The 27,998-nt window shown below is 47.3% G+C and overlaps 7 protein-coding genes across 7 annotated transcripts in view; 2 read left to right on the forward strand and 5 right to left on the reverse strand.

Moving 5' to 3' along the window:
• TREMEDRAFT_34696 (uncharacterized protein) overlaps positions 1-418 on the reverse strand; it is a gene marked incomplete at both ends in the record, with an annotated part of 3,019 nt that extends 2,601 nt beyond the window's left edge. The window contains one exon of the mRNA XM_007007215.1: positions 256-418. Coding sequence (XP_007007277.1) covers positions 256-418 — 163 coding nt within the window. The remainder of the gene's footprint in view (positions 1-255) is intronic.
• Positions 419-8,396: 7,978 nt separating this feature from the next.
• TREMEDRAFT_65156 (uncharacterized protein) lies at positions 8,397-9,431 on the reverse strand (the record flags this gene model as incomplete). The annotated part of the gene is made up of 5 exons (XM_007007323.1): positions 8,397-8,434; positions 8,510-8,645; positions 8,690-8,808; positions 8,829-9,354; positions 9,417-9,431. The coding sequence occupies 5 exons, from the start codon at positions 9,429-9,431 to the stop codon at positions 8,397-8,399; spliced, it is 834 nt and encodes a 277-aa protein (XP_007007385.1).
• A 769-nt stretch (positions 9,432-10,200) lies between these two features.
• TREMEDRAFT_65157 (uncharacterized protein) lies at positions 10,201-10,805 on the forward strand (the record flags this gene model as incomplete). The annotated part of the gene is made up of 2 exons (XM_007007324.1): positions 10,201-10,356; positions 10,401-10,805. The coding sequence occupies 2 exons, from the start codon at positions 10,201-10,203 to the stop codon at positions 10,803-10,805; spliced, it is 561 nt and encodes a 186-aa protein (XP_007007386.1).
• A 1,719-nt stretch (positions 10,806-12,524) lies between these two features.
• TREMEDRAFT_65159 (uncharacterized protein) lies at positions 12,525-15,189 on the reverse strand (the record flags this gene model as incomplete). Its single annotated transcript, XM_007007325.1, has 3 exons — positions 12,525-13,931; positions 14,361-14,418; positions 14,465-15,189. The coding sequence occupies 3 exons, from the start codon at positions 15,187-15,189 to the stop codon at positions 12,525-12,527; spliced, it is 2,190 nt and encodes a 729-aa protein (XP_007007387.1).
• A 1,661-nt stretch (positions 15,190-16,850) lies between these two features.
• On the reverse strand, positions 16,851-19,174 carry TREMEDRAFT_34550 (uncharacterized protein; the record flags this gene model as incomplete). Its single annotated transcript, XM_007007201.1, has 7 exons — positions 16,851-16,918; positions 17,095-17,317; positions 17,372-17,466; positions 17,560-17,646; positions 17,693-17,770; positions 17,971-18,241; positions 18,350-19,174. Coding segments are annotated over 7 exons (1,647 nt in total), but the record flags the coding sequence as incomplete, so codon positions are not given.
• Positions 19,175-19,558: 384 nt separating this feature from the next.
• On the forward strand, positions 19,559-22,302 carry TREMEDRAFT_40757 (uncharacterized protein). Its single transcript, XM_007007223.1, has 8 exons — positions 19,559-19,686; positions 19,745-20,147; positions 20,197-20,383; positions 20,435-21,006; positions 21,050-21,121; positions 21,166-21,369; positions 21,556-21,727; positions 21,897-22,302. Exons 1-8 carry the CDS (start codon positions 19,648-19,650, stop codon positions 21,931-21,933), a joined length of 1,686 nt encoding a protein of 561 aa, XP_007007285.1. The 5' UTR covers positions 19,559-19,647; the 3' UTR covers positions 21,934-22,302.
• A 217-nt stretch (positions 22,303-22,519) lies between these two features.
• On the reverse strand, positions 22,520-27,166 carry TREMEDRAFT_65162 (uncharacterized protein; the record flags this gene model as incomplete). The annotated part of the gene is made up of 6 exons (XM_007007326.1): positions 22,520-23,675; positions 23,975-23,977; positions 24,018-24,371; positions 24,597-26,398; positions 26,880-26,971; positions 27,028-27,166. 6 exons carry the CDS (start codon positions 27,164-27,166, stop codon positions 22,520-22,522), a joined length of 3,546 nt encoding a protein of 1,181 aa, XP_007007388.1.
• Positions 27,167-27,998: the final 832 nt, after the last annotated feature.

Below are 27,998 nucleotides of genomic sequence, written 5' to 3' on the forward strand. Positions count from 1 at the left end.
TACCATTTCTTCCTGAGGTTGGTAAGGTTGCTACCTGGTTCAGAAGGTATAGAGTATGGGGAGAAGATGATAGATAATCGTTCATTTGGATGGATTGGGAGAACAAGAGAATAATCTATAAAGAGAAATTTCGAAAGAAATATTATGTGAGCTGTTCTTAAACAAGATTTCCCAAATGGACGAGGTGGACTTTGAAGGTGGTGAGATAAGAGAGAAGAGAGAAGAGAGAAGAGAGATAAAGTAGGGTGGACTAACGTATATCGCCAATGGAAGGACCACTGAAACATCTTAATATCTCTGCTGAAGAACCACCATCATCAGAAACGGGTAAAACGAATGCTGGTGAATGTCCGAATGCAGAAGCTATAGAATTAGCTCCTGTCCCACCTGAAATCACTAAGTATGATAATGGGGACATTGTTAGGGTTTGTTATGATCGTGGTTGGGTTGTCACCATGACTAGGTTATCGACTTGTGCAGGCGATCTCGGAGCGGGCGTCCCTTCCGTAGGAATCCGTGATCCGTGATCCGTGAGTGCCTGTTACGGGAAAAGTCAGAGTGAGGTATCTATCGTAAGTGCCAGTAACATAAGATTGCAAAGAGATAAGGGGGATGCGGATGTGAAAGCTGTGGAGAATTGCAGAATGCGGGTGGCTGATGCTGCATGCGGCACAATATGTTCCGAAACTGACCCAGTGTGACTAAAAAATCACACAAAGCGTAACCAAACATTCACACAAAGCGTGACGAAGGGTGATTCAATTGAGAGTGAAAATGGTTTATAAGACGCAGGTTCCCCTTCTCTCTCATCTACTTTTTACCTCGATTATCAACACAACTTGACGAATAATTGCTATACGCTACACTTGCTGGTGAGTTCTCTCATTGAGACACCGACCACCTTGACAGATCCAACTTGATTATACTGACACATATTGACATATAAGACATGACTTCATCTGACTCCTAGATTTTGATTTTTATCGCTGGAACCGTTATTTGTATCGATTTTGAAACCGTGATTTTTATCGACTCTGGAACCGTGATTCTTATCGACTTTGGAGCCGTGATTTTTATGGATTTTGAAACCGTGATTTTTATCGACTCTGGAACCGTGATCTTCATCGACTGTTTTTTATCGACTTTGGAACCGTGATTTTTATCGGCTTGGAACCGTGATTTTTATCGACTTGGAACCGTGGTTTTTATCGACTTGGAACCGTGGTTTTTATCGACTGCTAGGACGTGACTTTATCGATTCATCAGGCATCATTCAGTAACACACCAACGTATCACTCCTACACACAAAATCCATTCATTATCACCCCCCTGTACCAGTACTGTTAGGTATCGCCGCTCCTAGAGGCCACGGAAGGTCCTTTCAGTACAACAGCCCTCACACCATGTCTCCCTCAGATTCCAACCATTCCGATGTCCTTGAAGTCAACAGCAACAATCAGATTCTTGGATTAGGTAGTACAAGTGTTGTTGGTGTGGATTGTGGGATGTCTGAAGTGAGTAACCATTTCGAACATTACCCTTCTTTTCCCATTACACATCGATTGAGTATCCACCAACCCCTCGCCATCCAAGTGATCATTTCCCTCCCCCATCTCCTAATTGTACAATCCACACAACTACCTGGTTGTTTAATTGTTAGGTTATTAGGGGAAGCTATGCCATTTTTTTCTGTTGTACGGCAATGCTGACACCTCAGTCAAAAAAGAAGAGAAACAACAAGCGGAGATCCAAGCAAGGTAGAAGTGATGTGGGAAAACGTTTGCGTAACAATCATCTTGTTTGTGAGTTGGCTTCTTCTTTCCCTTTGCTTGAGAAGGATTCTGACTATCAGTCACGTACAAATGCATGTTCCCCAGACATATCATCCTCTATCTTGCCACACCCAAGGTCATTGATCATGAGACAAACTTCGATCATATTGTTGTTGACCTTTCGTCCATGATCAAAACCCTCTCAATTACATCAGCTCTGGACATCCCTCCCAACCATACCCTAGGCCAACACGACTTTGCCATCCCACATCCTGATCCTTCTTCAACAGAGCCGAAACACCTTGTCCTTTTTTTTAGGCAGTTCTTTCTTCCAGGAAGCTCTCACCTAAGAGCTATTCAGGAGGCCTATGATGCAGTACTAGCTGTAAGTTCACTCCTCTCATGTTCTCTAAGTCAAGACTAATCTCAGACCGGACTCAAACCAAAAACAAGCAAGGATAATCGTAATCCCAATCATCATGCTTATCATCTTGGAATATGGTCCGGCTATGACAACTATATCTTTGCTTCCAGTGAAACTCAGCACCACAATAGTGAAGCTGATCCATACAAGAAAAATGGTGACGAGAGGAAAGCTACACTTCAGGCCAATGCAGTGAAACGACTCATGTAAGAGCTTACATACATAGTGTTACGGGGTAACAACGAATCGAGGGAACTCTATCGAGTTCGACGGATTAGTACAGAGGAAAGCGGGAGTTGGAGGCAGTGCTGCAGTAGGTAGGGACGGGTTTTCCCCTTTCGAGATTTTCCCCACTGGGTTTGCTCAAAGCGGTTTTTCACCTGTCCGAGTATGTACATGGACGCTTGCAGTAGGACTGAGAAGAGGAGACGGATACCTGTAGACAGTATATAGTACAATCAGCAAAGTACCAACTTTGCTGATTCTTCAATATCATTCTTTGGCTACATCGATTGCAGAGGAGACACGATCCATTAGCACCAGAGCCCCTAGACTTCCACGAGACCTCCATCGAGTTCGACCCAACCTGCGACCTAGTCGTCGTGTTTCCAGTACCGTTACAAGTTGAAGAATCAGCCTTACGCACCTTGGGTCGAATCGGAGAGTACTGTATGCTCACCAGAGGGAAAGCGCGGAAAATGATACCAGAAAAAGAGGAGTTGGAACAAGGGCTGGTCCCAGAGGAAGAAATACCAACAAGTTCTTCGAGAAGTACCATTTCACATGATCTCACTTCTACTACCACTACCCCAGATCCGCTAAATGAATTATCGCAGCAGTTGTCACAATTGTTAGCCATTATGACGATGCAACAAAAGGAACAAAATACATTAAGGGAAGAACTGGCTACGATGAAAGCTGACCGACAGAACCAACAGATACTCACATCGAAAGGGGCAAGTTTGATCGAAGTCGAAGAAAACAAGCCGTGTTTGGAGCCAAAACTTACCAACAACGAACGAACAGGAAGAACCAGGTGTGCGGATCCACCTACCTTCAGTGGAGAACGAGGAGAATTGGACAACTTCCTTGCAGCATGTCACATGAACTTCGAATTCAAAGGGGCAGAGTACGCCACCGATCGCAGAAAGATCCTGTTCATGTACGGGTATCTTCGAGGCACCCCTCAAATGCTTATAACCCCGGCCATAACCAATCCAAGTATATGGAATTCGACCGAATGGCTAGAGAGCTACGACAAATTCATTCAGCATTTACGAACTCAATTTGGAGATAGTAACATGGCAGGTACGGCTATGAGGAAATTGCAAGAGTTAAGACAGACTGATACGGCCGCCGAGTATTTTGCCAACTTCGAACTTTGGTCCACACACCTTGGAAAGGTACCAGATGCAATGAAAATCGCCTCAGCCATACAGGGCCTGAAGGAAGAGCTACTGAAGGTGGTAGTGGTAAATAACACCGACCCTCGAACCAAATCGGACTGGATCTATTTCAAACAGCATGTGATAGGGACTGAGGAGAACCAACGGATGGCTGAAACGATGATTGCAGCGAATCGATGGGCTGCTAGACGCAAACATGAGACGACCTGGCTTCCCCCTCGATCGAATTCGACGCGATTGGATACTAGTTTGCCCAACCCGGTAGAACGCTACTCACAATCGACTGGTAGAGGACCCTTGCCCGGTGGAAAACCAGGGATGATGAATTATGGTCTACCAAATGACCCTCCGGTCACTTGGACAGAGGACGGAGGACGTCTCAGCGAGAACGAAATGACTTGGAGGAGGGAGAACCGACGTTGTCTCAAATGTAGAAGTCCAGAACATTACGCCAACAACTGTCCAAATGGAGGAACTACGAGAAACCACATTAGGGGATCCCCAAACCCGCATAGCTCACCGATTCCTAGTGGATCGAACTCGATCCCAACTGGGTCCAAAGGGCCATTAGTTCGAGGAATGGCGGTGACCTTTGAAGAAGAGGGAAACGACTACCTGGCCTAAGTGATGCGACCACTTGCGGCCAGGATCTGCCCGGATCGCAGAGAATTCAAATACCAATAGATCTCAGTAATGACTCGGCCATAATATATATAAAAATACAAACAAAGAAAGATACCCTACAGATTGGAATGTTAATCGATACCGGGGCTACAGGAAGGTATGTGCAGCCGGCCTGTCCATTATACCATCTATTCCCAAAGAAACAATATCAGGTACCACGAAAAATTAGGTTCCTGGATGGAACTACCGCGACCTTAGTGACCGAATATGTAGAAGCAGAATTAGATCTAGGAAAAGGACTCAGGATTGCAACTCGACTGGATGTTATGGCATACGAAGGACCAGAAGTACTAGTAGGACTAGATTTCTTGAGACAGTTTAGGGCAAGGATCGATTGTGGAAAGGGACTGATCGAATTCGACGGAATTGGACGAGATACTGGTTGGAAATACCCAAGATTAGAAGAAGGATTAATAAGAGGAGCAACACTGGAGAAAGGGGAGGACGAAATGAGTGAGGAGGAACTGCGACAAATCATACCGACACAATGGCACCAATACCTCGAATTATTCAAGGTAGAAAGAGCAAGAAGACTACCACCAAGAAGAGAATGTGACCACGAAATCGAATTAGTAGCAGGGGCTGAACTAAAACCAGGACCAATTTACCAACTGGACGAGCATGGGGATGCTTTCCTGAAGCAGTGGATCAATGATGGACTGACTAGTGGACATCTGCGAAGAAGTAAATCGCCCTATGGGTCCCCAGTATTCCTGGTCCCCAAGAAAGGAGTCATTCCCTATCGAGTAGTTACAGATTACCGGGCACTTAACAAGGTAACCATCAAGGATTCATACCCAATGCCACTCATCTCGACACTACTCGATCGACTTCAATTAGGAAGGATCTTCACTAAACTCGATTTGAAAGGGGCTTACCAGTTAGTCAGAATAAAGGAAGGAGATGAACATAAAGCTGCCTTACGAACAAGATACGGCAGTTTCGAGAGCACAGTCCTAAGGGATGGGTTGTGTAATGCACCAGCCACCTTTCAGAACTTTCTACAAGACATGTTTCACGATCTACTTGACGAAGGGGTAGTAGTTTATATCGACGACATCACGGTATACTCCGACACGATCGAAAACCATCAGATCATTGTCCAAAAGGTGTTAGATCGACTACTTGAAAACGATTTGGTCGTCAGTCCGAGGAAATGCGAATGGAGTTCAAATGAAGTGAAGTTCCTGGGGTACGTAATAGGACACGAACGGATCGAAATGGATCAAGAAAAGGTGAAAGCTATTCTAGAATGGGGAGAACCCATGACAGTCCGGGATACTCAAGTGTTCTTGGGTTTTGCGAATTTCTATCGGAGGTTTATCAAGGGGTTTTCGCATATTGTGGGACCTCTCACACGATTGACTAGGAAGGATCAAGCTTGGAACTGGACACAAGAATGCCAAAAGGCTTTTGACGATCTAAAGAAAACATTCACCACAGCACCAGTACTTCGACATTTTGATAGAACCCGACCGACTTGGATTGAAACCGATGGATCCGATTGCGCGATAGGTGCGATAGCGTCTCAGAGATTTCCTCACCCATCAATAAAAGGAACCACCGAACTTCACCCAGTAGCGTACTGGTCTCGAGCAATGACGCCCTGTGAGCTAAACTACACGGTGGGAGAGAAAGAATTATTAGCCATCGTGGATTGCTTGGTCGCCTGGAGACCCTACTTGGCTAACAGTAGTGATGTTATAAAGGTCATTACCGATCACAAGAACCTAGAATACTTCCAAAGCAAACGACAACTAAATCGAAGGCAGATGAGATGGTTGGAAATATTGGGAGACTTCAACATAGAGATCACTTATCGACCAGGGAGCAAAAATGGGGGAGCAGATGCTCTGACGAGACGAGGAGATTATCATCCGGGAAGAGGGAGTAGCAAGGACCCGAATCTTAACAAAGGCAACTGGCTACAATTGCTACCGACACACGAACAAATTGGATCGAATTCAATGGACTCAGAACACAAAGGACCAAGACACATAGTAAGAGGAGCAATCCGGGAAGACTCATTATTCGGACTCATCAAGAACGGACTGAAAGACTCAGAAGACATAGCAAACATACGACAACTAGGACTACAGATGACTCAGACACATAGCACACAGAGCACACAGAGCACCCAGAACACACAGGACACACAGGACACACAGAAGACACAGGCTAGCAACGAGACACCAATAGTATCATGGACACAGAGCGGATTACTCTTGTACAGAGACAGAGTAGTCATACCAGAGGGACAGGCAAGATTAGAAGTAATGAAAGCAAGACACGATTCGATACTAGTGGGTCATCCAGGAAGAGACAAAACTATCACCATGGTCAAAGAGGACTATTACTGGCCACATTTGGACGAGTATATTGCAAAATACGTAAAAGGATGTGAGATCTGTAACCGACATAAGACTCATCGACATCAGCCGTATGGACATCTGGTCTCTTTACCAGTACCCACACTGCCCTGGACAGATATCTCTATGGATATGGTGGGACCCCTACCAAAATCGACCGAGTTCGACGCGATACTCGTGATAGTCGATCGACTAACCAAGATGGCTAGATTTATTCCATGTACAACTGGACTAACAGCGAACAAAGTGGCCGACATCTACATCAAGGAGATCTTTTCAAAACATGGAGTACCTCGAACAATTGTGTCAGATAGGGGAACTCAGTTTACGGCGGAAATTTGGAAGGAAATATGTCAGTTCTTGGGAATAAAGAACTTATACTCGACTGCGTATCACCCTCAAACAGATGGACAAACTGAGCGAGTAAATCAACAGATGGAAATCCTGCTCGGAATGTATGTAAACTACAACATGGACAATTGGGATCAACTTCTACCAATTGCTGAGTTCGCTTATAACTGTTCGCCACATAGTAGCCACGGGCTGTGTCCCTTTGAAGCCTGTTACGGCTATGTGCCACACTACGACATCCATTCGCACGATATTCGATCAAAGTCAAACAAGTTGGAGAGGAAATGGAGGGATATGGGAGAGTTACATGCGGCTGTTCAAGAACAGGTCAGGATGGCTAATGAGATTAGTGCCGAATACTACAACAGGAGACACAAGAGTGTACCAGAAGAATTCAGAGAGGGAGAACAGGTACTACTGAGTACGAAGTATCTTACGACGGAAAGACCCAGTCGAAAATTAGAAGCAAAATACGTTGGCCCCTTCAAGATCATAAGGAGAGTGGGGAAAAATGCTTTCGAATTAGATCTACCTCCATCAATGAGAGTGCACAATGTCTTCAATGTCACGTTGTTGGAACCATATCCTAGAGACATGATACCAGGTCGACAGATACAACCCCCACCACCTGTAGTAATAAACGGCCAGGAGGAATTCCATGTGGAAGCAATTGTGGACAGTAGAATTCGACGAGGAAAGGAGGAATTCAAGGTAAAATGGTTAGGATACACAGGGAATGCGGCCTATGACTGGGAACCACGAGAAAATGTAGAAGAGTTGGCCGTTTTTGGTGAATTTCTGGAAAAGAGGAAAAAAGATCCCAGAAGAAAGTGAGAATTCGATCAAAATCAACGGAATTTATTGGGAAATAAATACATACACAGGAAATATGGCTACGTATAGAGAGATATAAAATACACTAGAAGTTGGAGGTGGTAGAATTGGCTCGGGGACGACGGACCGAGGCGGGAATACGAATGACATTGCGGGGGAGAGGAGTATGGGGAGAAGAGGAGGGACCGGCGACTGGTTGAGAAGAAGTCAATCCGGTTGGATCAGCAGCAGAGGTGAGATGATCCAAGGTTTCAGAAGGAGAGGGAGGGGCGTAGTTGGAAGGAATGAGATGAAGAGATTTGTAGAGGCCCAGATGTACTGGGGGAAGAGGAAGAAGGAGAGAGGAAAAGAGGTGGATGTAAGCGGAGAGTTGGGTGAGAGAAGAGGATTGATCCTGGGAGGAAAGGGATCGATATCGGGCCGAGACAGCACAGAGTTCGTGCTCCAGGACGAAGGTAACCTTGGAAGTAACAGTCTGGGCTCCGACAGTAATACCCTTTACATCAACATCGACCAAGTTCGAAGGAAGAAGATAGATACCTCGCGAAATTTGGACTCAGGATTGTTGGTTTTCACCGAACACTTTGAAGTTCCCTTCGCGGAGCACTCTCCACAAACACCACCAACTAAGTTGCATCAATATCGAACAGGAAGAGTAGGAAGACTCACGAGGACCGATACAACCTACACGAAAATCTTCTCCACCATCGAGACGACGCTGGCAATCGGAGCAAAGCTCACCCTCGAGACGGACAACAGCGCCATTCTTGTTACGAAGTCGCCAACCTTGGGCCAAGCGATCAAGCTAACAGTTAGAATTCGGTGGAATACGAAGGAGAAAAAGCTCACGGCGTTACCAAACCACTTGACAGTGGGCTTGATGGCCCCAGTCTCGCGAAAGCGATCGAGGGCTTCATCCTTCAGAGCGTGACGAACAGAGGAGAAAGAAAGGCGGGCCCAGAGGGTAGCTGACGAGTCAGAAACGCACAGAATTCTGTAGAAATCTCACCAATTTCCGAGTCTTTTCGAGCATCCAGAGCCTTAGCAAGTTCATCATTGACCGGAACCTTGCGAGGGGCGTGAAAAATGGTTTCGAGTTCATGGGGAACCTCGACAAGCCCCTCGGAATCAGAAGGTGGCACAGGGGACTTATTACCAGGAGAATTTTGATTTTCAACGATGGTACCGTGTTCGGACTCGACAGATTTCGCAGGAGATAGGTTCTCACCAGTGGTAGATGGCCCTGCCCCCGCTTCGAAGTCGATATATTGCTCGATGACCTCGTCATCGAGAAGAGACGATTGTTGGTCGCGAGAAGGGCCGGATTGATATCGATCCTTAATGGTGTCGAGAGCCCTTCGAGAAGCGTCAACCAATGGAGGTTGAGAGGGAACTGGCGCTTGGGAGGTAATTCTCATTCTTTTCGTTTGACGCATGAGAAGTTCGGGATCGACGTCGGGGAGAATGGCCACAGTAGAGGCCCGAGTTTGACGAGAAGAGATAGACGAGGACAACTAATCTCGTCAGCCAGTGATAAACAGGAGGAAGTGCATCGAATTCGAAGAGAATTGCTTACAGTACGCTTAGACATGCTCACAGACAGGTCAGAGTTGGAAGGATGCTCTAAGATATGAGTAAGATATGGATGGATAATGATAGATAAGTAAAAAGAATGACAAACAAGAGGTAAAGAGAGAATGAGGAGGAAAGAAGAGAAAAAGACGGGGAGGTAACTTGGTCAGTAATTTCTCGATCACATTGGAGGTCCGTGCGGGTGACGCGTTTTCATGGCAACCGTCACACTAGCGTGGGTATGATGTCAGGGCGCACCAAAGGTGTCTGAGAACAATCCATGTGCATCACCTGGTTACAGGGTTCAGGATCCTCGGCGAGGATCCTTGAGACAGGGGGGGAAACTTGTTACGGGGTAACAACGAATCGAGGGAACTCTATCGAGTTCGACGGATTAGTACAGAGGAAAGCGGGAGTTGGAGGCAGTGCTGCAGTAGGTAGGGACGGGTTTTCCCCTTTCGAGATTTTCCCCACTGGGTTTGCTCAAAGCGGTTTTTCACCTGTCCGAGTATGTACATGGACGCTTGCAGTAGGACTGAGAAGAGGAGACGGATACCTGTAGACAGTATATAGTACAATCAGCAAAGTACCAACTTTGCTGATTCTTCAATATCATTCTTTGGCTACATCGATTGCAGAGGAGACACGATCCATTAGCACCAGAGCCCCTAGACTTCCACGAGACCTCCATCGAGTTCGACCCAACCTGCGACCTAGTCGTCGTGTTTCCAGTACCGTTACACATAGCCAAAGTCTTGCTAATGGATAGATGCACTCTAAGAGCAGCCATGGGTGCTAGTCTTTACCACAAGCTCCGTGACATTGATCCTCAGACTGCAGTGAGAATGCGACTTGTAGGTGGAACATTGGCAAAGGCGTCGGAGACAGTGAATCCAGCTCAGAGAGAAAAGGATGAAGCTAAAGCAGAAGAAGAAGGTCGTAAAGTAAGTTCTTATCATTGTTCAAATGACAAATAACTAATTGCCAGGCTAAAGTGATTGCACATGGTCAGGTTATCACAGAAGATGCTGCGAAGAAATTGAAACTTGGTCTCAATTCAATGGTTGCAGTAAATGAGGGGACTTCATCAACGTGGCATTATGATGGGGAAGATGATGATAAGTTCTATACAATAATACTGGTGACCGGAGATGGAGATTGGGGACCGGAAGATGGTGTCATGGAGATTCCTCAACTCGGACTTCGACTATCCCTTCGTCCAGGTGACGTCTTCTGTTTTCGTAGCAAAATTCTTCTTCATTCTGTCACACCTGTCCCAGCTCACTGTCACCGCACCTCCTTCACCTTCTTTGTCTCTGAACGATCCACATCTGTAATGAAGAAGGCATGGGAGGAAGATTGTGATCATTTTGTAGATACAAGTATGTGGTAGACAATTATATGCATTCCGAGAATTTCCTCAATCAATTTCTTCATGCCTGGGTTTCTTTCTCTCTTCAACAATCTTTCTCTACCGATGTAATTGTTTGACCACAAGCCATCCCATCTCTATCTATCACTTTGCCCCATTGTCATATCTGTATCTGTGCTGATGAGGAGATCAGCATTGCACTACGCAAGGAAGGTAGAATTGTCACTCACTTACTCCATGAAGGGGAGTTGTTGTCGGCGCATCTCATCCTGCTGAGCAAGCCTTCTTGTTGTCCCAACTCCGTTCTTCTCCTGATCTCTTCTCATAACCCGTTCCATGGGAAACCCTGGCTGAAACATCAAACCAGAAAGGGTTTTGACCCGAGATGCTGCTACAAATGTCAGTCCTGTTGCAAACTCTCTTGCCCCGAGGTCGATCTTCACTTGATCCATGGTCATTCCTTGGGATTTGTGAATGGTGATTGCATATGATAACTGGAGGGGAAACTGAGTGCGAGAGCAGGACCCAGATGGACCATCCCAGGTGACTTTGACCGGAGCAATTGGAAGGAGTGGCATTCCACTTTCGCTCTGCCATGGGGTGTATCCCTGGTAGGTTGGCACTGCCACCATAATCACACTGGGCATGTCCACACCAGCTTCATCGCCCTCCATAAACCCAATTGAGTGAACTATCCCCTGTGTCCCATTCACTAAGCCTTGTGCGGTCCAGAGATTCCTTGTCAACATCACCCTTGCCCCGGTTGTTAGGAGTAAAATTCTTGTCAAGCCCTCTGCCTTCTCCTCTGCAGCTTTCTTTGCATCAACCCCAGTGTGCCGAGCAGGAATCCTCAATACAGGTGTAGCTGATTTTATCAACGCTCCCACATTGACCTCCATTACTCGGCTTCTTTCTGAACAGAGACTTGTTGCTGAATAAAACCCTTCACGTTCTTCATATGTGAGACGATCCGCAAATCTTGAAGAAAGAAGGATGTAATCCTCATCATCCACATCCCCAGAACGAAGATGGGAAAGGGCCCTCTTGAACGCCACACTTTCTCTGTCTGCCCCAGCTTGTCTCATAACCTGTCCCAATTCAATACTCTCCACAAACTTCATATACATCTCAAGTCCTTTGTTTTGAAGAAGCGAAGAAGTTGAGGATCCTTCACGCCATATGGAAACGTACAGTGGGGTATCTCCAACAGGTGGAAGCTGACCAAAATCGCCAAAGAGGAGGACACTCAAACCGCCAAAAGGGAGATGGGATGAAGCCGGAAAGATGAAACCAAGCTGAGTGTGAATTCGACCAAAAGCCTTCCTGCCTATCATGCTCTTCTCATCCAAAATAAGATACCAGACATCTTTCCACTCTTCTTGCAATTTTGCCATCCGAGCTGCAGAAAGACCCACTGCTCGAACTTTGTCATCCGGTGATAGTCCGAGAGCAGAGTGATATGTTTGTCCAGCAATGTTGAAAGCGGCAACACCTGTAGGAGCTAGACGTTTGACACATGTTGAAGATGGCCGTAAATTGTTCAAACTCTGTGAGATTGCGTCAATGAGGAAGGATTTGCCCGTTCCTGCTGTTCCATCAATGTTGAGAAGGAAGGGGGCAGGATTGCCAACAAGTTTTGACCGAGCATGGTTTAGCACTTTATTGTGAACACGCTGCTGGGTGCTGTTGAGGAGTGAGATGTCAACCGGTGGGCGGGATAATGGGGCTACAGTCTGAATGTCAGTGGAGAAAACTACTGGCGAGAGAACTGACCGTCTTCTTCCAGTCCTCCAGCGCTTGTATCCTCTCATCTAAGCCCTCCACTCCCCACTGCCGGCTGCATTCATGCCAATCCTTGGCCTTGTCCATATCTCGAAGGCCCAGGCGTTGTGTGATGTCCACCTCGACCTGCCTTCGCCCACCCTCTTGACACATGAGGTGCCAGTCTTCAAGCTCCTGTGCGACATCATTGTCATCATCATCATCTGAGGAGAATTCATCCTCAATCTCATCTTCACCTTCTCCCATCTGGCGCCGTGATCGTTTTGGTAGAGTATCCTCATGGCCCTCAAGATGTGTCTCTTTACATCTTTCATAGGCCAATCCCCATGTTTCACCGTCATCAAGTAAGTCTGACTCTTGTCTATGTGGATGATGAAGGAGGAGTCGAGAACGGCACCAAAGTTCATACTCCTCTGAGTCATTGTGAGAAGGATGGTACATTGGCCAGAGGCGGATGATTCGATCATTCTTCTGCCGGTAAACAATGTTCCCCTGTCGCTTCTCATACCTCTTGTACCATGTGTATAAGCTGACATCTGTGAGGGAGTGTTCCCTCTGGAGATATTGGTCGTACCAATCCTTGTCTTCCACCTCCTCGTCATCCTCCCGTTGGCCTTGCAGTCGTCGGGATCGAGAGGGCAGGAGACACAGAGTCCGAAAGTCCCGAGATGCTGACATCATGTTGCAGTCAAGCAAGGAGTGACAAACCTCCTGTGCACTGTAGTCCCGCTCTGTTAAAACCTTGCTGAGCATCTTCTGAAAGATCACCCGGCTTGATGTCTCCTCTTCCACCTGATTTGCTATAGCTTGCATGACGTCCCCAAATGCAAGGCTGGGCTTCTCTGCCTTCGAAGCATATTTGGCAACATAATTTGCCACAGCATGTGGGTCGGTGCATGGTTGAATGTCCACATTTGCCTGCCATCCTAGGGTAAAGACTGGATTATACAGATTCAAAAGAGAATCGTTGCGAGGAAGCAGCAGCTGTAGAGTACCTCTTTCATCCAAATGTAGGGATGGGGTGTCACATAGATCCCGGGGGAATCTGAACCGGCATATTGGTTCCGTTGAGGGGTCACTCCCTTTTGGTCGTTTGAGACAATATCTTGAACAGCGGGTATGGCGTTGAACTCTATTGAGATGTTCAGCTAGACTTGTGTGATTGTAGGTCATGTCCGCATGAGGTCGGGAAGAAGGATGTTGGGGGGCTCGTGGAAGATTGACACATGGATTGATGGCCCATACTTTATTCTGCCAGAAGTTTATGAACTCGTTCTGAACCTCCTCTCCACCACCCTTCAAGTTTTCCACCCGTGGAGCATCTTCTAGCCAGAGAAGGCCGTGTACATGACCAGAGCCCCGACTCTGCCATTCAAATCTAAACCAAAAGTCCTTGACCTTTAGAAGGGGGGTAATGACATGCTGCAGGAACAGAGCTGCTCGTCGTTGGATCCACCACGCTACCATTGCAGGATTGTTGTTGACATTTGTGGAGTTTATCCTTTGACGGGTGGTTTCATCAAGTGCAGGAGTTGTTGTGGTGGAATGGGGCATGTGAGTATGTAGATCAGCCCACTGAATGTCCGCAGCAGAGAGGGTGATGAAAGCGTGGGGAGTTCCTAGTTGTCGTATCATAGTTTTCAATTCTTGACTTCTTGCAGACCAGTAGGGAGGGGTTCCTCTCAAAGTGCTGGCAACTCTACGAACTCGACTTGCAAGTTCAGTTGAATCGGAAGCAAGCAGTTGCTGGATGTCGGCTGCATTGAGGGCTTGATCATGGTGATTTCGACTGACATAGTAACTGGCAAGTGATCGAGCTTGCCATCTGAGTAATGCATTGAAAGCGTAGTAGCTGTGTCCAATCAGTTGCAGCTGGTTTATCAAGAATTCTAACTCACCGGAACCGAGGGTGAGAGGCAAAACGGCCGTCATGGAATTTCATGAGGTGTTTGAAATAATCGTTGGGCTTAACTTCACTCTGGCGAGATGCGTGAAGGTCTGCAAGACCTTGGGGGAAAAGGAAAGGAAAAGCTTGTACCAGGTGTTGACTGGTCTTGTCGTGTTCGTATAGTGGTGTTGGCCTTAGTGCGGGAGCGGTCAATGGTGCTCTAATCCCTTCTTCAATCTCTTCCAGCCTTGTACGCGTCTCTTCAACCTCCCTAAGTGCACTTCCAACATTTGGAATGACAGCCTCCAAGATGATGTCCTCCCTACCCTCGTCACCAAAATCAGGGATATCTGTTCTTGGGGAGGTGTTATCCACTGATGTTGACCGCAACTGGTCAAAGACTGATCCTTGCTCTGGCAGAGTTGCAAGCACTTCATGATCAATCTCTACTTCAGAGTATGCTGGATGGAACCGGCGGAGAGCAAGCAGATTGTCCAACAACCGAGATCGACTGACTTGGAATTCAGGTCGTCTTGAGAAAGCTTCAACATTTGAAGGTGCTGCTTGTTTGTCCTTGATGATGAGGATATCAAGTTGAGCGGGCAGAATTGGAAGCCGACTGATCAGGGAGGTGTTGTCTCGAGCAAAAAGGCATGTATGACCAGCATATTTGGTTTGTCCCCTTCCAGCAACTTGCCAAATCTGTAGCTGAATATGAACACGGGCCAGGAGCATCTCTTCTATCTGGCTTGGGGGATCTGGAGGTGTTATCCCATTTTGCTGACAGAGGATTGTAAGTGATGGTCCTACCCGGTTAGTGTCGGCCAGGAAAAGGTGACAAGCGTACCTGGGTCCATGTTGTTATTAGCTGTCAATCTTCCTCCTCTCCCTTTCCTGCACCGAGCACATGTATTGTCCCTCACATTGAGATCAAACCACCGTTCATTGCATGCATGACAATGCTCCATTGTGATTCTCCCCAAGCTTTCATGGAAATTATTGATCATGGATACCTCAGATGGGAGAAGGCAAGGAGAAGAGAGTGATGTCGGCTCGGAATTGATGTCAATATGTGATACGTCAGGAAGATCCTCTGGTATGGGTTGCATTGGAGTATGGAATGTCAGGGCAGGGGAAGGAGTTGATGAGGTGACGGGTTGATGGGCTTGCTGTTGAGCACGGTATCTATCCCTCTGTTTCTGTCGGCAAGCAGAACAGGCTTGATAAGGATTGGGTCGATTGGGGTGTTGATAGTCCTCTACAGCTTTCCACAGCCGGCAAGTTGTACATCGTCTTCTTCCTACATGACGGTTGGCACGGGCACGTGCTCCAGGTTGAGCTGGCGGAGGAAGGTTGGGTGGTGGGGTCGGTGGGGTATCATATGGACGTCTGGGAGGTCGTCGATTCTCTCTGACTGGCCGACCCAAAGCAAGAAGGGGTGGTGATGGCCTTGCTGGTGATGGAGAAGTGGGGCGAGGTGGAGAAGTGGGGCGAGGTGGAGAAGTGGGGCGAGGTGGAGAAGTGAGGCGAGGACTGGAGAACCGAGCTCGAGATTGGGCTCTGGAAGAGCGAGGGGTGAGACCATGAATGTCAGGTGAGGTAGGACGGGGATGTGGAGGCTCTGTTATGTCAATAACCTGACATGCTTGACACGATCTTCGTATGCGTCCTTGTGAACCTTGAAATTGTGGAGAGGGAAGCAATGTTTGACATATTGTGCATGCGATAAGACGGTGACGTGAAGACGGGGTTGCAAGCAGAATTGGAGACTTTTTACGACAAAAGCAGCAGCTTTTCCAGAATCGCTGACAATATTTGCCAGAAGAAGCTTTTCGAAAATGTGTGTCGTCAAAGGTGATGTCTGATGGTGCTTGACATTGGTTTTTATTCTGAAGATAACAGTGAAATGGCATGGTGACAATGCCACACGGAGGTGAAGGACGACTGTAGCTAGAATGTACATGAAGCAAAGTTTGAATGTAATCAGAGCCAGCCAATCAGAGCCAGCCAATCAGCTGCTGAGAATCTTCTTCAAAGAATGTGTAGAAATTGATTCCGTGTTCACCCCCATAACATTTGCGAGCTGACGCCCGCAATGAGGGTAGGGTAGACAGTTAATGTTTCCACGTCCGTTGCCTTACTCTACTGGACCGATGGGGTGGAAGGAGAGGTTCCGGTCGGTGGGGCCCCGCGACGAGATTCTCCTCATCACAGTTTGGATCAATGGGAATGAATAAGCTCCAACAATGGGCAAAGGAGTAAATTGGTAGATACTGCCATGCTGCATAGTATTTCGGTGATAGATGAATGGGTAGGTGAGTACGTGAGTAGACAGGTAGACGCAATAGCCATATGCATACAAAGCCTAATCGTACAACAACTCCCACCCCGTCCAATCATCCCTCCGTATCTTTGTAATTCGCCATAGGATCGTCGTACGCTTGTCGAGATAGACGATACGCCTCTATAATGTCAGTTCCTCACGTCTCATATATCACTCTCTCCTTGTTACATTGACCAAACGATGAAGCGGGGGAAAGTGGACTGATTCTTGCAGAGAAAGAAAATTGCAAGGTCATTGTCCATTATACACCGGTGAACAGAAGGGGAAATGTGATGTGTAAAGAAGGAACAACTTACCCAGCTCTTCCTGCGACACCTCCGTAGTCTTCTTCTTACTATCTTTCCAAGCTTCTTCCTCTCCTAACCCTTTCCTCCTCTTTTCCTCTTCTATAGCTTTCTTCAACCTCCCTTTATCCAACTCGACTTCTTCCCCATCTTCTATCCTTAACCTAGTTTGTGCGTAATTGGTAGAAGTGGATTCATCCCTATCTTTACGTTTCTTATCTGATTGATGTTCTATCTCTTCACGAGCTTTCTCAGCTGCTTTACGGTCGGCTTCGGCTTCTGCATCTACTCGAGCCTTTTCAGCTGCGGAGGAGAGAAGAGCAGCAGCGGAAGAAGATTCAGTAGCTGATTTACCAGCTGCACCTGTACAGTATGATCCGGAGACTATATATCAGTTATGATTTCTTACTATGGATGAATTATAGGAACTGGAATGAACAAAGTATAGAAACGAGGGAGAGGAAATTGAAGACATACTGATAGAATGACAACATGCAAAACCCCATTGGGCGGTACTTCGATCGAACCATGATCCCCAAACAGATGTATGATTGTTGATGTACACTATCATGTCAGTGGTTGTTTCGAAGCGAAAGGGAAGAAAACGTACCATCTTCGTCATACTTTGACCGAACCTTGGCTTTCTCATGACCTTTCACGATCTGTCCAGAGCGAGAGTATTCGACGTCTGTTATTTAGTCATTGTCCTCTAGACTCCCGTAAAGATTCAGTAGCGGAAGATACCCAATCGGGGGAGATACCCCAATGATTCAAGGATCCTTGGGAGTAGCCAAAGCAGACAGCAGATGATGAGAGGAGCAGGGAAGGGGACGGAACTAAATAGGACGTCGAGTGAGTACAACTAGAGGAAGCTGGAAAAACCCTCACAATGCCCAGATTCCCCAGTAAGCAATTCTTTTGGTAATCTCTCCAGATGTTCTTCCCCTCCATACTTCGCCAAAATACTAGTCTTGCTCGTATTCTTCAGCACCTCCTTTTTCTGGTTGAACTCTTTCATCAACAACTCCCCCGCTGTGGGATTACCCTGGGCATGGATTGTACTTCCCCGCGCTTCGGATTGCCAAGCGAATAATTGAAGCTTTTGCATATTTGTTGCGTCTCCAGAATATCGTTCAAAGTTATCACCTGCAAAACGTTGCTGACCGTCAGTCCTAACATCTAACCAACCCAGCCGCGTCCCTCGCGCTCCTGCACACACATGTGCGAGGTTAGAAGGAGGTGGAAATGTGAATACGAGACAACTCACATCCTCCAAAGCAACATTCTTCTCCGGTGCATCCCTCATCGCCCTAGTTTTCGGATCATAATAAGCTGAACCAGGATCTAAATTGATCAAATACTTTGCCGTATCCTCTCTTATTCTCAGATTCCTAACGGTCAACCTGGTGTTCGTATCCAACTTCTGTCCCACTTGATCCGCCGCTTCAGCCGCATCAATCTCCACCTCATCTTCCCCATCGCTTGAACCAAATTCATCATCCACCACCTTGTCCTTCTCAGCAGTATCTTTAATCACAATCTTTCCATTATCTTTTTCATCTTCCTTATCCATTTGTTCCTCTCTATACTTTGTTCTAGCGGCTTCAGCAGCTTCATACTCATCCACCACTGTCATTTTGTATGTTGCAGGATCGTAACCATTCCATCGATCCCTCTTAGCATCGTAATCACCTTCAAAAGATTGTATCACTTCATCCGCCACTATATTTTTATTGGTAAATTTAGCTCCTCTCTTTCTTGGACGTTCAACACAATCTTTTTTACTATGTGTCATGGCTCCACAATTTTCACATGCACCCTTTCGATATTTCTTCGCGGCGGGACCAGCTTTGGCCCCTCGATCATACCATTCTTCCAACTTGAGATGAGGAGCTTTATCCTCTCCCAGACGTTGATGTGCGAGTGATGGGGCTCCCGAAGATGGGTCGGCATACCAAGGAGCACGAGAGATGTATTCGGGGATATGAGGGTTGATGGCGTTTCCGTCGGTGTCGGTGGCGGCGGGTGCTGTACCGGCTTTTCGTGCTGTTTCAAGCTCTTTCTGACGTCGAAATTCGGTACGAGAGAGTTTAGGTGCGACGACTGAAAGTATCAGTAAAGATCATATATCTGCAAGGTCGGTTTGAGGGCTTGTGAGATGCAGAGCGTGGATATGGAAGGGGAGGGAACGCAAAAGGAAGCACTCACTAGTGCTCATGACATTTTGCGGGTCAAACACTTGCACCATAGAGTTGTTATTCGCTCCGAACATCGACATGTTGACTAAGGCCCTTGAGGGTGGTGTTCAGTTGACAATAGTAGTATATATACGTCTGAGAAGGTGGAAGAGAGGGAGGGAGATGTGGGAGGAGGAGGAGGATGGAGGACATTGTGCCACTTGACATAACTCCGAATGAAACGCCGATCCCTCCCCGTCGTCTTGCCTACCTCGCCCAACTTTCTTCTTCGATTCACCTTTTTGATCCTACTCGCTACATACCCATATTATATCATTCCTTGGTCATCTGTCGCAACTGAGAGAGTCAGAGTGTAACATCAAACATTATGTGGCGCCCAGCCGCACGAGTGACGGGCACGAACGAAGTGAGTTTCGTTTCCTTCTGGTCGCTTGCCACTCATTCTCTCGCTGACTCATCTACAGGTTCCTCTACCCGCTAAAAGACGTTTTGGTCTTCCTGAAGAAGCTCCCCCTCCTGGTGCTCCTCCCACTAACTTCTCTCGTCCACCTGAGGAGATCAAATACTTTAACGGTCGTCTGGAACGTGACCGAGACGACCGCCCACCACCCCCGAGAGAAGATTACAAACCCGCACCGCCTTATGGCGATTTCAAACCTCCCCCTCCACGTGACGATTACCGTCGAGACGATCGAGACAGACGTCCTGATGAACGCGATGTCAGGAGGGACGATTTCAGACGCGATGATCGTGATCGATACCGAGATGAACCCAAGAGGGACGATAGGTATGATGGAAGGAGAGACGAAAAACGCAAATGGGATGATGACAGTGCTCAACGTGGAAGAGATGCAGCACCAGTAGAAGGTGAGTGCTAATGTCGAATCTTCTCAAACTTACGCTGATATATGTTCAGAAGGACCCCGGAAACGTAAATCCCGTTGGGGTGATGAAAGTCAAAAAACAGATGTACCTGGTCTACCCGTAGCTCTCATGGGGAATGTCTCTCAGAAAGAACTTGACAATTACGCTATTCACGTCCGACTGGATGAAATCAATCGCAAACTCCGAACTGGCGATGTGATTCCTCCCGACGGTCAAAGGTGAGTCGCTTCAACTTGCTGTAGTATCAAGTCGTGATGTTGATCATATAGGTCCCCCTCCCCTCCCCCGGCTTACGACGCATATGGTCGTCGTACCAACACTCGTGATCTCCGTTACCGGAAACGTCTGGAAGATGAACGGGTCAAGCTCATCGACCGCGCTATGAAAGCCGACCCCGGTTTCCGTCCACCTATCGACTTTGGCGGTAACCGTAATCGCTTCGGTCGTCCCCAGGAAAAAGTTTACATTCCAGTCAAAGAATTCCCCGAGATCAATTTCTTTGGTCTTCTTGTTGGTCCTCGTGGTAATTCGCTCAAACGTATGGAACGCGAGTCCGGAGCCAAGATTTCCATTCGAGGAAAAGGAAGTGTGAAAGACGGGAAACAAAGACCTGATGCCTGGGCCGATGATGAGGAAGACGAACTGCATTGTTTGATTACGGGCGACACTGAACATGCGGTCAAGAATTGTGTCGCACTCATCAACAAGGTCATTGAGACCGCCGCCTCGACGCCTGAGGGTCAAAACGATCACAAGAGACATCAACTGCGAGAGTTGGCATCATTGAACGGTACTTTGCGTGATGACGAGAATCAGCTTTGTCAAAATTGTGGTGAGAAAGGTGAGATTTGCAGACGCCTCCTTGTGACATAACTGACCATCAGGCCACAGAAGGTGGGAATGTCCGGCGGCAAGAGTATACTCTGCCAATGTCATCTGTCGTCTATGTGGTGGAGGCAAGTCCCATTTTCACAGCATCAATAGGAGCTAACTCTCGTAGCTGGTCATATGGCCCGAGACTGTCGTGGTCGTGGTGATCCTAATTTGGCCAAGAACACTCAGTCACAGTTCGATTCCGAGTATTCCGCACTTATGGCTGAATTGGGTGAAGGAGGACAGCCGGGCGCTCGCCCAGCGGGTTCGATCCAACAGCCCGACCAGCAACGTATCCCTCCTTGGCGTATCCCGGAGAATTGGCTTCCTAGTGAGTATGGCTTGCCTATTTTTTCTCCTCGCCCCAAACAACATGAACTCTTCTTGTCACCTACACCTAGCAACGTACTGTCATTACTGGCTTTCACTAAATCACTCACCGTTGGTATCTCAACTATGACAGAGTCCCTTTTATGGTGACAAGACGATGCAAAACGGGCCATTGACTTACTTGCAGCTGCTCGTCCTCCTTACAACGGCCCCCCTGGTCAGCCAGGCTATGGCGGTGGCGGGTACGGCCAACCGCAAGGTGGGTATGGTTACGGCGGTCCAGGTGGACCTGGAGGGCCTGGTGGTCCGGGAGGTTATGGAGGTCCTCCTGGTGCTGGCGGTGCTGACCCTTACGCTTCGTGAGTTGTTTTCTCGCATCGATAGTCTCTCTCCCTGCTATCTCAACCAACCAGTGCCCGCTCTCCGCGTACGTACTTTGCGTGGCCAACCCTCCCCCTTGAAATGACAGTGGCGAGGGATTACGAGGTGATCACTGGGACATGGTTCACGAGTTGTGCTGATTCATAGATACTATCAAAACCTCGGTCAGCCACAGGCAGCCTAACATGTCTTCGAAAACAACCGCTGATCCCTCCACGGGAAGAATCTTGAAAACCTGACAAAAGCGATTGTGGAAGCTGAGATTGATGTGACATATAGGGAAATAGCAATTGACCATGTTAACTGGATGTGAAGTTGGCTGATGTATACCTTCCGTTCATGGCGCGGGCGTCAAGTCTAGTAGTTGCGCTAGCATATAGGCATAGCCTCGGTTTCGTTTTCCACCGCCAAGTACAAATCCAACATATCATTTCCGGTACGAGAGGTAAGATTGAGAGAGCAGGGCTGAGTACTGCTCGCAGCCCGCAGTTATCGAGCATTTGCCATTTATCAAAATCCCTATGCCCCGGGTCCATAACATCTCCACTCGGCCAAAAAAATAACTTCACGTTTCACATATCGGAGTTGAGGAAGAATTCCGATTTTAACGGATGTCGCTTTCGACAGGAAGATGCTCCCACATCTCTTCGAAGATATCTTAGTTGCAATATTGTCCCGTGCTTTCAAGCAAACGTTTCGAGGACGAGGGTGATATCTCTCACAATGGACATGCGACAACTCTTCTCAAAATCAAAACCAATAATGATACATCATAATAACCCCAGATACCCAAACAAGATGAAAAGGATCATTGTCCATGGATACACCCTCAAATTTACCGAACTCGAAGGGAGATAGACCGGTACGTCCTTAACATTCCCTCCTGTTCCTCCAGGAGTACCATTCCCACCCTGTCCACTCTTCACAGTATTCCCCCCGTTGCCATTCACATATCCGCTAGATGATAGTCTGCCGTTTTGATTGTTTTGCCCGGTTCCAGGATTACCCTCATCTACTTCGGTGTTGATCCCTACATTGGTCGTTACCGTTTGTCCCTTGCCACTTGATCCCATTGATTCTATTTGTCCCATTTGACTTGTTCCTATCGGAGTACCCGTCTGTTTCAACTCTTCATTTCGGTTTCCCATTCCACTCGCTACGTTGGATATCACAACTCCACCACTCGGCAAATTTGATTGATTAGTCCCTGCTTCTCCCACATCATCACTCGCCGTATTGGACTGACTTGATTGACTTATCTCATTTGTATTCGTTATAGGTTGTAGGTTTTCCCCAGGAAGAGGTGAGACGGTTATGTGTTGTGGTTGAGATGTATGACATATAATCTTACATTTCTCCACCAATGTTGACACCCCTCCCCCTCCTTCTCTGATGAATTGTTGATTTTCTCTCGTTTCCATATCCGAATGAGCAAACGTTTCTCCACTCCCCAATCGGGGATACATGGACGATACACTCTCACCGGCTGATCTCGGATGACTGATATGTGGATCAGAATTGGGTAAAATCTGATCTTGTAACCCTTTTCCTAAATCTGGCGAAGGGATAGAAACAGTATCAATATCACCCGAACCCCCTGAGGAAGTCATGGGAACTGGTGCAACATCCACAGCGTTTGGGGAGTTGATAGAGGGTAAAGAAGATGTAATGGAATAAGGTGCATATGGTGAAGTCGAAGAAGGAACGAATGGTGGTGAACATGGATCAATGGGATTGGGTAACAATATACAAGTTTGTAATTTCGCAGGAGCCGGAGTGGAGGGTGATAATGAAAGAGAATTGTTTCCCAAGTATAAGGTCGTAAGAGAAGAGAGGGATGAGAGATCGGGTATGGGACCGATAAGAAGGTTTGAACGTAAGTCTAAGTGTTGGAGGGAGGGTAAGGTGAGATTGGGGAGGGAAGTACTGAAAGTAAGTTATATTTTTTCATCTACACTTTGGATAACACTCAAAGAAGGGACTTTTCCGACTTTTCAAAGTCGCCAACTTGTTCGAGGTGTGAGGAAGATAGGGTGACAGAACAAAAAGCAAAATTTGGGATTTGATGAGTGATATCCGACTAAGTCGGTCTTGACTGCCCCCCCCCCCCCCCCCTCCCCCCTAACATGACGGTTTCAAACACAGCGTCTGGATTTGCAAATCGGTCAATTCGTAAAAACAAAAAAGTCGAACATGAAAAATGAAAAGATATTCGATGGACTTACAGACTACCCATCAGCTCCGTTTTCTATCTTTGAAGGGACTTACGAATTAAATGATCCATCAAAATAAACCAACTTTCCCAACCCTTCGAGCTGTATACTCCCACTCAATTGATTATACCCCACGTTCAACCTCTGAAGTCCTGTAGCCGACGTCAAATCCACCGCGGTCAGTTGGTTATGCGCAAGGTTCAGATTATTCAGTGTCGTCGAGGTAAACGATGCGGATCCGGAAAGATCGTTATTTGCTAAGTCCAGAGTTTGAAGAATGGGATGTGAGAGGAGAGAAGAGGGGATTTCTCCGGAGAGAGTTGAGTTGGTTATGGTTAAGTGGACTAGGTGAGTGAGATGGTCAAATTTGTTGGAATTTGAGAATGACAAAGAATTGGAGGAAAGGTCACTGATTGTTAGTCTCCCAATCACGCCAAAAGATTTCACTCTTTCGCTCTTGTCACTCTTATGCAATGTCTCTAATGGCCATACTGGATTCCCCAACTTCGAAAGGCTCTGCAGGGCAGCAAGGAGGAGATGTTGTGCGCTTAGCGGAACAGTGCCGAGGTGTGGAAGTGGACTTTCCCGATACTGGCTTACGACTGGGTATACAGACAGAATTAGTTTGACTCACAGGCTGATCAGACTTTGGAGAGAAAACAAAGAATCCGGTATCGTCCCTTCCAACCCATTCTCCACAAGATCGAGTTTCTCAACTTTTCCACTTGGACCACAAGTCACTCCGAACCATGTACAACAATCTGAACCCGATGTCCAGCCAGTTTGGTTGGACCATGATTGTCCTGAGAGAGAATCGTATAGATCGTTGAGAGCCGAACAATCGGACGATGCTTCAGAAGCTGTTTGGGTTGGCTGATTTGACTTTGTGAGGGTGGGAGATTGAGTGGAGGAGATGTGTTTCAAAGTGGAGGTGATGGCGTGGTTTCTGGAGTTGCTGGGAGATTTGGATTTCGTGAAAGAAGGTGAGTCATTATTTTGTTCCTCATCACTTCCATCTGCGTCATCGGAGTTCTTTTGGCCTTCTTCGTCTGGTTGCGCTGAGGTTTCTTGGGTTTTGTCACCCTTTCCCTTGTTGCCTTTTCCACGAAGGACATCTTTTTGTTCGGAAGGTGTGTCGTCGTCATTACCAACATCAGAGTCGCTCGTTTTCCCTTTTCCTTTTGGATCTTGAGTTACGTCTTTCTCGTCTGCCTCGCTAACCCCACCTTTCTCTCCTTCTTGGTCGTTCCCGTTCTTCCCTGTCCCCTCTTTGACTTTATCCGAACTCCCTTCATTCTCTTCGTCCTCTTTGTCCTTCTCATCTCCATCATCTCCCTGATCATCGCCATCCTCTTCATCGTCGCCTTCAACATCCTCTTCTCCGTCATCACTTCCGTCGTCGCCGTCCGACTGATCATCTTTCCCCTCTCCTTCTTCCTTGTCGTCATGTGATTTACCTCTTCTCTTCAGAACAGATTCGACCTTCAGATCTCGCTTGCCAAGCACTTCACTGACCACAGCTTGCGACAAAAACGATTGATGTTCCGACAAAACGAGTCCTGAAGGACCTAAAAACAAACCCGATATGGTCGTCTCTTCTTGAGGCATGTCAACTTCTGTCTCGATCACCGTGGGGACTTCGAACGATTCGAGATCAGAAGGACTGATGAACATGCCTCCTGGACCGAACCACAAATTCCACACTACCTCACTTGCCTCAACAACCTCCCTTTTTCGCGTATTGTCATTCGAGCTTTCATCTTCTGTTCCTGGACTACCATCGTCCATCTGACCTCCATCTGTCCCGGGTGAAGAAGAACTGGAATTTCCAGTTGGGGAGTCATCTCCTGCACCTCCGATATCGGCATTATCACCAGAAGTGTCATTCCCTCCTCCATCGTTTGTCGTGTTGTCGGTCTGCGTAGAAGGTTGGTATTCGGCCATGGATGACTTTTCTTCCGAACCTTCATCAGTATCGTCATATTCGACACAATCCGGGTCATCTTCATCGTCGCACATTACCCACCCGCAATCCATCTCTCCCTCTCCGATCGAACTCGAGTCAGTTGCATTACTCGTCTTGTTTCCATCCCTCTCCCAGAGCGCGACCATCTCCCCCGTCGATGCGGAACTTGAACCGATGATCTCTGGTTGTTCTTCGAGGACACCATTATACCACTCCGCTTCCCTTCTCCCGAACTTCCCAGACCTCGTACTCCAATGAACATTCTCTCTCAGGGGATCGGGAAGACCTTTATGGACCAACACTCCCTCCAGACCCAGAAGAGGATTGAAGGATTTCCAGTTTTCACTCAATGCCCAAGAAGTAAAAGTTGGAGGTCTTCTGGGAAGAGAAGAGAGTTGTCGTTGTTTTCCATTTGATCGCTCTGATGGTCTTCCTGCTCGAATAACTGCTTTCGGGTCGTCGGATGATACCTGAGGGACAGAATGTGATGAGGGCTGAATGGAGAGGATAGGACTAGGGTCAGTGGAGAACGGAAGAGAGAAGGGTATTTGGAAAGCGGCTATGAGGGACACAGGGAGGATGAGCAGGAGACGCATGTCGGTCTCGCCTTGTCGCACTCAGTGATCACGACGATGCAAGGGATGACGAGAGGGTGAACTGTGAAGCAATTGAGGGAGGAGACAGTGTTTCTGACACCTTGCAAGGGGCGACATGCAGACATGTCCGAGATGACGAGGTTGGACATCATTGTGACTTCCGGTTCCATCGAGGACGATCGATGATTCCGGGCGAATTGTTCGGAAGTGGCAAGACGACAGATTGCTATCCATCGTCCGAAGCTTCAACCCTATTGAGAAGGCATGGAATCCCTATGACGTTCCCTATGCCTTGACATCAGGTCGAATGTTGACAAGACTTGGAAGGCTCATGAATGCAAGCTTTGAAACCTACCCGCGTCATGTCCACCAGACGACAGACGACCAACCTGACGACCTTCATCTGAGGTCCGTGGACTAGGACATCTTTTGTTGTCATGACAACGTCTATCATGAATCAGCTTCTCTCATCATAGTACATCATTCCACATCTCCTTTCTCACCTGATGTATCGTTGATCCGTCCGTGATCTGCCGCTCCGATCAACACGGCCCATCCCCAATGCGTCATGGTCTTGGCAGTCGAGGCCCATCCCGGTGCGGTCGGTTCTGCTAGATGCTGTGTTCTCAGCGTCCCGGTCATATGGGAAAGCGGTCATACCGCGTCTTTCAATCACGTCACCAGAGTTTTACACCTCTCCTTCAGGGGTTAAAACCTACACAGCTCTCCTGAAAAATCTCCCATCCACATTGCATATCTGAAACATTCTCAACTACTTATCAAACCTTAAACAACAGTGATATTTCAAATGGTGGAGTGAGTCCTCCTTCTTCTGCACAATATAGCTGATGTTGTCAGCGGTGATGTTGCTTACCTTGACTTGTCAAAGGCTCCAGTTTCGGAATTCTTTCAGTTTGATGACTTTCAAAATCTGCAGCTTGGACAATCTGATGAAAAGATATCATTGAAGTCTGAGACTCTTGATGCTCTCATCACCAAACAGATTGGAAGAGTGACTGCCCAATCAACTAGCAATCAAGTTGATGTTGAGCAGAGAAGAGAAAGAGCATCAAGAAGATTAATCAGTGACTTGGAAGATGTAGGCCAGCTACCTGTGATACAAGAGGACTACCATGATAATGTCACACAGACCACAATACAGTTGCTTGCCTCCCCACCCAACGAGCCTGATATACGCATGGTGATGTTGCGTAATACAGTGGGTCGCGGGAAAGGATCGAACAAAATCGTACCTTGATCGTGTCCATCAGTTTCATGTCGTGTACTTATGTTTACCTGTTTCGTCGCATGCAGGGATCATCTCATGTTCTCTACTCAATCTAGTCTTCTTCCTGAGTATTCAATCATGCCTGGCAAATGTTTTTCACCCGTGACACGTGCAAGAATTGCTCAAAAAGCGTTGACTTCCACCTATCGGGAGGTAGCAGCTGAACATGGATGTTCTCTCGATACT

The sequence above is a fragment of the Tremella mesenterica genome (genome assembly GCF_000271645.1).
Source record: "Tremella mesenterica DSM 1558 unplaced genomic scaffold TREMEscaffold_13, whole genome shotgun sequence".
Lineage (NCBI taxonomy): Eukaryota > Fungi > Basidiomycota > Tremellomycetes > Tremellales > Tremellaceae > Tremella > Tremella mesenterica.